Raw genomic sequence first — 10769 nt, 5'->3', positions numbered from 1 at the left:
CTCTCTCTCTGTCCCTCTCTCTTCCTCTCATTTGCTGTCGCTCTGTTTATGTTACGCCCAAGAAAGTCCTCAAGTCAGCAAAAGACTTGTAGTGGTCAAAAAGAGTCTGTCCAAAGCTGGGCTCTACTGAAATGAATGGCTTTTACCTGATTAAACATTGACAAATAATTAAGAATGGGCTGTTGTACAAATTAACCCAGGAAGGCTGCATACCTGCCCCTGCTTGGATATCTGGAAAGAGTGTGTGTTTGAAGTTTGAGGAGTCGGGGGCAGGAGGGTGTTCACTGGCTCAGAACACAGTGGAGAATACATGCCAGGCAGTTAGTAGTGGCAAGATAACTCTGGAAGGGCATAGAGACCTAGTGCTGGAGAGACCTAGAGCCTGCTCTCTCGGCTGACTAACCTACTTCAACTTTGATATACGTTTACTTGGAGTGACCATATGTGCCTGTGCTCAGAGTTAGGGGCAAAATGTACTTAGTTATCTCTGGAATGTATCCATATATCTGGACTTCCATCCCAAACCATTTGGACCACCCCAGGATCCAGCAGCCTTTAAAGCCAGAGGAAGGAGAAAGGAAGGAATGGGGCAAGTTTACATAATTCAGAAACTAGGGAGCTAAAATAAAGAGATTTTCTCACATGTCATATTCACTCCATTTCAGCCTTAGCATTCTGGGCTCTTTGTCATTTCAAGGTTATTAGAAACATAACTAAGGTGTTTGCTAGAAAGAGCCAAATAGTTCTTATGTCTCTCAATCATTAAGTAGAATTCCTTTTACTTAGATCCTGGACAGCCTGTTAGATGACTCAGTCATGGCAACAGAAACTACTCCTGGATATTTACAAATTTGGTCCATCCAATACTAGCCTGTTCTTTGCCGAGAGGTCCTAAGGAAAGTCCTGGGTAAACCGAGGAGCTGATTCCCTTTTGGCAATTATGTATTTTGGCCACTTGAATTAATCTGGAATCTATGCTTAACACCTGTACTGGTTTTGATTCATTGCATGTAATTTGTGTCTCTTTCTCCCACCCTTCTTCCCCTCCAAATCCCATTCATCCCATCCCCTGGGACCCTCCCCACCCCCACCCCATCCCTCATACTGACTTCCACAGAACTCCGTTCTGCCTTGCCAAGACCAGTACTTTGTAGGAGGCCAGAGCTATAATTGCCCGTATTCCACTACAACGTCAGAATCTAGTGTTGACGTTTCCACGGAGACTTGGGTCTCTTTCTGGGCTGCTGGTCTCCTGGACGACAGAGAGCCCCAACAAGCGCCACAGGCACAGGGTAAGTTCTGCTCTTCTGCTTTCCTGGTGGGTCTGAGGCCCTTTCTCAGCACCCATGGTTGCAAAGCATCATGGGCAGGAACTCTGTAGAGGAAGAGAACTAATCTGCTTTTCTATACTTGCCACATAGTGAGAATGGGACTCTGCCCCTTGTTCACTGGACAGTATGTGTCTCCCCACTTTACAGTTCTTGGAGACATCCAGCCCACTGAGGGATTTGGGGTTGGGTCAAAGTTTTATGAACAACACTAGTGAGATGCGTTTGGAGTCAAGATACCAGGCGGAGCATTTCTTTTGGAATTCAGGAAAGTTGCCCCGGGTATAAGAGAGAAGCAAGGAAGACGACCAACTGACTCTTTTATTTCCTAAGAAAGTCCTATGAACCGAGTCTTATAAGTAGGAAAAAAAAAAAAAAGATTCCCTTTTGCTCAAAGAAGGCTTCAACTTTGGAGGGAAAAATAACTTTGTGATGGGAAATTGCGTATCAATTTTCACCTGGGTTGAGTAAACAGTATTTCTAAATATTAAAGGAATTCACAGCTAACACTCTGGTTTCTAGAAAAACTGGTCGACACTTCAGAATTAAGTATCTGTACTCCTCACCCTGCCACATTATTGTGTGTGTGTGTGTGTGTGTGTGAATTTAAGAAGAAATAAACAAAAAGCTCAAAAATATTGAAACACACTTACGTGTCAGGAAGAGAGTTGCTCAGTTGTGGCTTTCTACCACGAGCAGTGGAGAAGACAGAAAGTCCAAGAATATGAAACCAAACTGTATAGAATTTGATGCCTGTCTCCTGATCCATCATTCTACTTTAGTCAAAAATATTTCAGTAATATGTCAGTTTCTGTAGAGAAGGGCAAGAGTCAGACTGTACTAGATGAAGAAAATAAAACAAAACTAAACCAATATAGCATGTCCAAGCATGGTTTTTACTTGCAGGTACAGTTTGCTATCAACTATGGAGAAGAAAACTCTTCACAAAAGCATAAGAGACATACAAATGATGACATTTGAACTACATGAGTTCAGGGTACAGTTTTGAGATTTTCATCAAGGTCTTCAGAGAGGCAAAGTCCAGATTATTTTAAAGTAGGAAGCGCTACCACTTATAATTCTGAACACTCGCCGTGAGCTTTAACTGGCAAGCAAACAGGCAGAGATTTTCATCTGGGGAAAAAAATGGTAGCATCAAGAATAGCATTCGATTCTAGAGCCAAACACCATGTTATCGAGCACTGCACCTTAGAAGATAAGATAGAAATTTGGAAAACACCGTGGAATTGTGATGCTATGCCAAGGGGGGGGGGGGAGGATCAATAGATATTTGAGTGAATTTGTAGTGCAGATGGGCCCATTCTTATAAATTTAGCTGGCAGGAATTTATATATTAGGAAGAAATGTGACCTCTTAGCTCCTAAAGATTTACCCCTTCAGCCACTTAAGCATATAATCTATAAACATTTGTCTCTCACAGCATGTTTATCCCTTCTGAAAGCTTTAAATATGTTGTTTCCTCTATGAAGGCAAGAGCTATTTTTAGAAAGGTAATTGAATCTACTAAACTGTCTGAAATCCTTCAGTAAACTCTGTATTACACAAAAACTACAAGTGTCTTTTCTCAGTTATCCATTTGGTATTTTCACAAAGAATCATCCAGTGACTCCAATTACCCTGTTCCTAACTCATGTTCGTGGGAAGAGGCTCAGCTTTCCTCTCAGCTCTACAGAAATAAGCAGGTATGTGTAGATTGTCAGAATATTGAGACTGGATCGACATGTTCCATGCAGTCTATTCTTTTTCCTTTGACTTTCTCTTTGTTTTTTTCCTCATCTGAGTAGAGTTGACTCTCAATGTTACATTAGTTTCAGGTGTACAACATAGTGATTCAACCGCTTTGTCCGTTATCCTATATTCACCACAAGTATGGGTACCATCTGTCGCCATAACAATGCTACGCAATATCATTAACTCTATTCTCCATGCCGTGCCTTTCACTCCCCTAACTTATTTATTCCATAACTAGAAGCTGGTATCTGCCACTACTCTTCACCCATCTTGCTCCTCCTACCCTCATCCCTCTGGCAGCCATCAATTTGTTCTCTGTATTTATAGGTCTGATCCTGCCCTTTGCTTATTCATTTGTTTGTTTGTTTGTTTTTTTTAGATTCCACCTATGAGTGAGATCACATGGTATTTTCCGTTCTCAGTGTGACTTATTTCATGTAGTTTGTTTTTAACCTCATCCCTTAATGTCACTTTGCTTCTTTTCCCTTGTTAAATTCATATATTGACTTTCAGTTTGGAACCAAACTGGATATATGTCCACAGAGATGGACATGAAGACAGGTGATCAATGTCTCAGAGAAAAACAAGCAACAACAAAGTCAACAACAACACATAAGATCCTCTAGGAGGATTTACAGTCAGGCCCTGACTTCACACATCTTAGTTATATGACCTCTTGAATCTTCTTTTCTACCTTGCCTAGGACATTGAAATATTTATGCTGTTGGAACATAAAAAGGGCTGTTGGAAAGACCAAATGATATGTTGAGTGTGACAATATTTTTAAAACATAAATATAGCTTATCACTTGGAGAAGGGATGATGATTATAAAATTTTTGCAAAGATTGCTTCATTTTCCATGTTTTATTTGCTGTTGTTCCCGAGAGAGTAATTTAATCTAATGGATATACAAACAGATTAGCCTGAGGATGAGGGAAGCCAAACCACCACCACCCTTGTTTTTCATCTTTTCTTAACATGCAAGGAAGGAGTCTAGTGAAACCTTTCTAAACACCTTTTTCTATATTTAAACAGTTGCACGCAGCTCATTTTCCTACATACCTTCCCAATTCCCTTGTGGTTACAACTTTGAAAGTCATATAATCTCTTCAAATACTTTGCAGTGAATAAAAGGTTCAGAGCACAAAACTGAACAATGAGGTGGTGGGTGGGTGTAGATTGAATTTAGGCCTGAGAGGACGAGGGCTCCCTGAGGTTGCGTTCATAAAACAAATAGAATAATAATAAAGCTTAAGCAGGTTAAGGATCAGTGGCATGATTATACAGTTACAAAGTCAATAGAGTAGAGGGGTCTTCACCACTGTATGCTTTTCGCAGCTCCAAGACACTCTAGTGCAGAAGGAAGAAGAACTCGCTAGGTTACACGAAGAGAATAATCATCTCAGACAATACCTGAATTCTGCTGTGGTTAAATGTCTTGAGGAAAAGGCCAAGGTATGTAACCATCCTGTTCCTTTTTTTTTTTAAAGTTGCATATCCATCGTCATTTATTTTATTTATTTATGATAGTCACACACAGAGAGAGAGAGAGAGAGAGAGAGAGAGAGAGGCAGAGACACAGGCAGAGGGAGAAGCAGGCTCCATGCACCGGGAGCCCGACGTGGGATTTGATCCCGGGTCTCCAGGATCGCGCCCTGGGCCAAAGGCAGGCGCTAAACCTCTGTGCCACCCGGGGTTCCCAACCATCCTGTTCCTAAGAGTAGAGCAGTGATTTGAGAATAGAGATCATTGGGGTAAAACTGACTTGACTAAAGTAGAGAAGGCGTACTTGAAGCATGGCTTCAAAGGTATTCATAGGCTAAAAGAAATATAGCACTTTCTTAAAAATATATATTTTATTTATTTATTCATGAGAGACACAGAGGGGCAGAGACACAGGCTCCCTGCAGGGAGCCTGATGCAGGACTCAATCCCAGAACCCCAGGATCATGACCTGAGCCAAAGGCAGACACTCAACCACTGAGCCACCCAGGCGTTCCAATATGGCACTTTCACAAGTCTTCTTATGTATCATTTCTTGGAAGTTTCTAGACTGTAGATTTTAGCCATATATTACAAAAAGAGTTGCTTCAGGATCAAAAATCAGTCAAGGGAATTGCTAAGACAACAGAGGTTAATCAAAGGCAGAGTTAAATGGATGGAACATTGCAGTGGGGATCAGATCTGAAAGACACTCGGTTCTTTTAATTATCTGCTGGGCTTTTGGTAAATTGCTCCTTCACTTAGCCTCACTCACCTACCTCTGTAAATGCAGAGGCTAAAAGATCCTTTAAGAATCTCCCCAGCTCTAAAATGTTATGAATAGGGCTAGAGCCCAGATCTTTTGATTGGAAATTATATATTGCTGATGACATCATCTTTCAGTGAACATTTTTTCTTACTTTTCAAAGGGACTATTTCTGACTCCAGGACAAATAGCTTGTCCATGGTCTCTTTCTGTTCTTCTTTTCTCTGGGTTTTGTATTTTTGTTATCTTTTTGCCCTTCTGCCATCATTATTTCTTTCGTCATCAATCTTTACCTTGCTGCTAGACAAGCTCCATTATTTGATATTATTTAATTTAAATTGATGATACTCCTTACCATTTTCACTGGAAATAATAGTTCAAAGAAGAAAGGGTACCATATCTGATTCCTCTGTAATTTAGTTACAATCCAGTCACCTTTTTAAGAAAAGGAGCATATCTCCCAGTTACTAGCTTGGGCTCCTAACTCCAGTCACCATTTTGTGTAAAAAAAAAAGACACTTATTAAATTAGTAAATTATATTGATTAGCAGTTTTCTCTTTTCCCAATTGTTTAAGATGTAGAATAATACATATCACTTGAGAGTACTATGAAAGTTAATGAAATAAGAAGAAGCAGTGTTAGATATTGTTTCAATCAGTTACTCTGTCTAGATTCAGATGGCTTACATTTAATCAAGGCTGCATGACCCTTAGTAAGTCACTAATATGTCTGTGTCTCAGTTTCCTCACTAAAGAGGATTTTATAAAATGAGAATATTATGCATGTAGTAGGTGTTCAATACACGATAGTTGCTATTATTGTCATTATTATAATAACTTACCTGAATTGAAAATTTAAAGACATTATTTCTTTCTTTCAAGTTTTATATGATTAGTAAAACATGAGTTATGGTTTCTAAGTAGTAACTTGTCATTATGGATGTTAATTTAGAAACAAGCTAATCCAATCACCTTTGCTCTCTCTCTCGTGCACAAATGAGAAAAAGAAAGAGAATAGAATTTTAATCACATTTTCTAAGGAATTAAGGGGACTAGTAAGTATTTGGAGGAGTTTTAAGCAGACAATGTAAAGAAAATTATCTTGGTTGACTATCTGACCATATATTTTTAAATGCTACTTCCCTAGAAATTGCTGTCATCAGATGAGTTCTCCAAAGCATGTGGACAATTCAGAAAGAGAAAGAGGAAACCCAGAGAGCAAAGATATTTTCCTCCTGAGATCCCCCATCACAAAAATGCCAAGAGAAACCTCTCTAGTGAATTTGCTAACTGTGAAGAACAACCTGGGCCCCCTGTGGATCCCTGGGTTCTTCAGACACTTGGGTTAAAAGACCTCAACACCATCGATGACACTTTATCAGCTAACTACAGTGCCTTCTTTTCTCATCCCAGAAGAACTGCCAGCACATTTCCCTCATTTCTGGATGGTGCAGTTGATTATGAAAATATCCCCAGGGAGGATCTGCCAATTAACTATGGAGGTGACGGAGCAACCCCCTCACATAGCACTGCCAGGCCCAGGGAAGATTTCCACTTCCTTTCTCAACTTTCAAACCCTCCAGGAGGTTTGCAAACTCCTCCTTACTATACTTCTGATGTGTCACCCAATAAAACAGAGATGGCCTTTTCCACATCCCTGAGCCCTCACTGTAATGTGAAGACTCATTCCTTCCACCAGGGACAAGCCTTTGTTTGTCGAGATGAGGAGGGAGGTTGGAAGTTTACCTGGGTCCCTAAGCAGTCTTAGTGACCCCTCTTCTATCACAAAAGACTGCCATAAACTCTGTTTACAAAGACCTCTCTTGCACTTGAACCTATTTGGAATACAGAAGCTCTTGCCCAGACTGTCTCCTGCCACTTTAAATGTCATTCTCAATTACCCACTTAAATCTGCAGAGAACAGCTCCCACGAATCCATAATGAAACATGCCTACCCTTCTTTCACCTAAATTTGACTTGTTTGCACACCAACACCTGCTGTTGACTTCCTCCCTTTGCCCTGTTCCTGAAAAGGTATTTTCCAATTGCCTGAGTATTCCTTTGAGGCCTACACATGCTGTTCCAATTACAAGTCTAACAGCTTTTCTTCTTTCATCAAGCAGTTTAAATGTTCACAGCTTACACCCTCTCACTTTTACCCTGTCCTGCTCCCCTGCATTTCTGAAAACTCAGCCTTTAGAGTGAATGCTATTATTGCTCCAAGTGCCTGTTATTGAGTGTTCAGGTAGTGAGTGGGGGTGAGGTAGAAACAAGTGTCTTTGCTCATCATCGAACCCAAAGACGTAATGTAGATGGGAGCAGTGTTATGTGTAGTGCAATTCAGTAAGTTAAGCATGCCGTGGTGGAGTTGACAAAGAGTCTCTTCAAAGAGCTGTAACTCTACTGAATAAGCAATACCCCAGATAAATTAAAAGATTAAAGAGAATTAAATGTTCCATGGTGGATCAGCTTCTATAGGCACCTGGCATTGCCTCTTTAACCCCCATGACTCCAACTAGAGCATGTTTAAGGGACTAGGTAACTAGTCATCATCCTAATTGCCCAGATGCTGTCAAACTTCTGGTCCTGCAAGTATAGGCTAGCCCAGCTCTGCCATTGTCTCCCTCATTCATTTGCTTATTTATATAATCATTTTTTCATTCATTGGCCTGCACAAAATATTTGTACAACACCTGCCATGTACAGGAGCTGTGCAGTGGGGTAGTGATGTGAGCAAGTTAGACCTTGTGGCCACCCTCATGAGACTTAGAGCCACTTTTCTGCTGTGTCCTTGAGAAACCTACTTCCCAAGTGTGAAGATTCAGTTTTCCTGGCTGCAGAATACAGAAGCTAGATGAGATAATCACTAGCATTCTATAAATTGAGGCTGGGTCCACCAGCTTTACTCCAATGCTGCCATCCCAGCTCACCCTTCTCTTTAGTTTTGATAGACAGTACCATAGGTACATTGGGTGAGCTTTACATACATGCTTTTTTAAAGATGAGCCATTTGTAGTTAACCCAAGAAATCACTGCTCTGATCACAGTATTCTTTTTCTGGTATGAGCCCATTTTGTAGGTTGATTCAGTCTATGTGAGACTAACTTGCATCTAACAAATAGAGTCATTGATTTTTAAATGTGTGCATAAATTTAAAGTAATTGTTAACATCAAAGATTTCTCTTTTTCTAAATAAAAAATATATATTCTTAGTGCTCATATTAGTTCTCCGCAAGCATCCTATGCTTCCCTGAATAATTTACACATTAAAGATGAGCACCTCTGTGTTTTTGGAAAAAACGTCAGTTAGAGATAAAATCTACCATCTTTACCTCTTTCCTGTTTTTCTTTTTTCCACGCCTCAGTAAGTAAAGTTGTACCATCAGTACCTGAGAACATGAGTGTGCCCTTCGGAATTCTTTGTACCCAAGACATGACTTTTGTCATTGTTGCACTCTGGTTTTTGCTTTATTTTGGTGATTGCAGGCAAGTAATCTGTTTAATAAAGTTTTGTTACCACCTGGTTTTGTTTATCATTCATAAGAAAAATCTAAGATATTAGCTAATATTATTCTCCAGAGTATTTTCATGACTTCAGAAGAGATAGAACATGTTCTATTTTCTAAAAACAAACAAATGACAAAAAACAAAACACAAACAAAAACAAAACAAATAAACAAAAAAAAAAGACAGTAACAAAGAAGTGCTTTTTACAATGCAATATCTGTGCCCTGGTGGGTAAAATTTGTCTTTTTAAAATAACAAATTTAAGAATAAAGTCTAAAGAATTAAAATTGATTTTACTTTAATACACTAGGAATCAAGAAAGCAACAAACCAGTTTAAAAGTCTAAATGATCAAGTTGTAAAACAAAATTGCTTAGTCAACAAATATTTATTTTGCATTTTTGGGTGCTTTATCATGTATTATGTCTCATGAGGAAACACCCAGGCTTAACGGGATGCATTTGGCTGATAAAACAGAGCCTCATAAAATGCAATCATTTTTAAATGAAACTTGGTCTCAGCCTTGTTTAAAGAAATTACAACATGCTTGTGATAAATGATGGTAATTTGCTCTGGCATATGCCATGGATGACAGAAAAATGCCACACCTACTTGTGACCAAAGCTACAGAATTTGATATTCATTTGCATTATGTATAAAAAATTATTTTTTGATGTTTGAGAAACTGGTAATTTCTCTCACCTGAGTATGTTCTATTATGGTTTTGCCATGCCATTCCAGTAAACCACAGTTAATATTTTATTAATGTAAACTGAGAAATAAAAACTAAATACTTTTGATTGTGATGAATACCTTTATATTGTGTGTAACATTTTCTAGTCATGGATTTTCTTCTCCTAGGTCTTAACCATAATTCTGTCGATTTGCATCTCTTTTGTATGATATATATGGTCAGACCAACCTTCAGCTTTTAGAGTTTAACAGTTCTTTCTTTATCCAAGAAACATTAATTAGACTTTTGGATGTTAAGTGGACTAAAGAGTCAAGTTCTTTGCGGGCACAGCAACTTAACGTCTCATAAAAACTAGTATCTGGCATCAATTTTTAAATTTTTATGACATTTCCTTTGTTCTCTGATCATCTGAAAATAAATCCTATTTGTATCTTGCTAATATCTGGAAAATAAAGGCACTTGGAAAGCCCCAGTTATGCAGGTGACATTTAATGAATGAGATTAATTTAAACCTGCAGTGATGCTAAACTATAATCTTGAAAAACTGGAAGAAAAATACCCTGTGAATCAATGGAAAAAACTGTTCTGTTTTATCCATTTCAAAAAAAACAATTTCTTTTTCAGTGTGACAAATGAATTCAACAACCAACCTACAACACAGGTTTCAAGGAAAGTGTAGAATTTAGACAACCAGTGATAATTTTTTATGAGTTTACTTCTTGTCTATAAAGTTGGGATACACAAATTTACCCTTGTTTCAGTTTACCAAAAGATTCACATGGGCAAATATCAGGTGCATCATTTTTTCTTTATTTTTCATGAAACCAAATAAAATTGGTTTACAAGCTACAGATGCGTGATGTAAGTATATTTCTTAACATATTTGTCATATTTTTATCTACATTTTTGTTACATGAACAAAACCAGACATCCAGTTATGATTATTATGATGGATGTTCTATAAATGTAAAATATAATTTAACACTTAATATTTGAAATGACTTTGACTTGTTTGTGATTTTGATTTGTTTGTGATTTTAAATATTTCTAATTATATGTGAGTCAAGTTTGTAATGAGTTCATCTATAATAAATAAATAAATGGCAAAAACTTATTCCTACTTTTGTCCCTTATTTTAGAAATGTTTTTCAAGAGGCACCTGGGTGGTTCAGTCGATTAAGTGTCTGCCTTTGGCCAAGGTCATGATCCCAGGGTCCTGGGATAGAGCCCTGTGTCAGCT

The 10769-nt window shown here is 38.4% G+C and overlaps 1 protein-coding gene across 1 annotated transcript; it reads left to right on the top strand.

Moving 5' to 3' along the window:
* The first annotated feature begins 974 nt into the window (after positions 1–974).
* GMNC (geminin coiled-coil domain containing) lies at positions 975–7097 on the top strand. The gene is made up of 5 exons (XM_055307763.1): positions 975–1010; positions 1118–1292; positions 2943–3031; positions 4420–4536; positions 6477–7097. Exons 1-5 carry the CDS (start codon positions 975–977, stop codon positions 7095–7097), a joined length of 1038 nt encoding a protein of 345 aa, XP_055163738.1.
* The last annotated feature ends 3672 nt before the right edge of the window (positions 7098–10769 follow it).

The sequence above is a fragment of the Nyctereutes procyonoides genome, unplaced genomic scaffold (assembly GCF_905146905.1).
Source record: "Nyctereutes procyonoides isolate TBG_1078 unplaced genomic scaffold, NYPRO_anot_genome, whole genome shotgun sequence".
NCBI lineage: Eukaryota > Metazoa > Chordata > Mammalia > Carnivora > Canidae > Nyctereutes > Nyctereutes procyonoides.
Note: the sequence above shows the minus strand (reverse complement) of the source record. Positions and strands in the feature narration are given on the sequence as shown.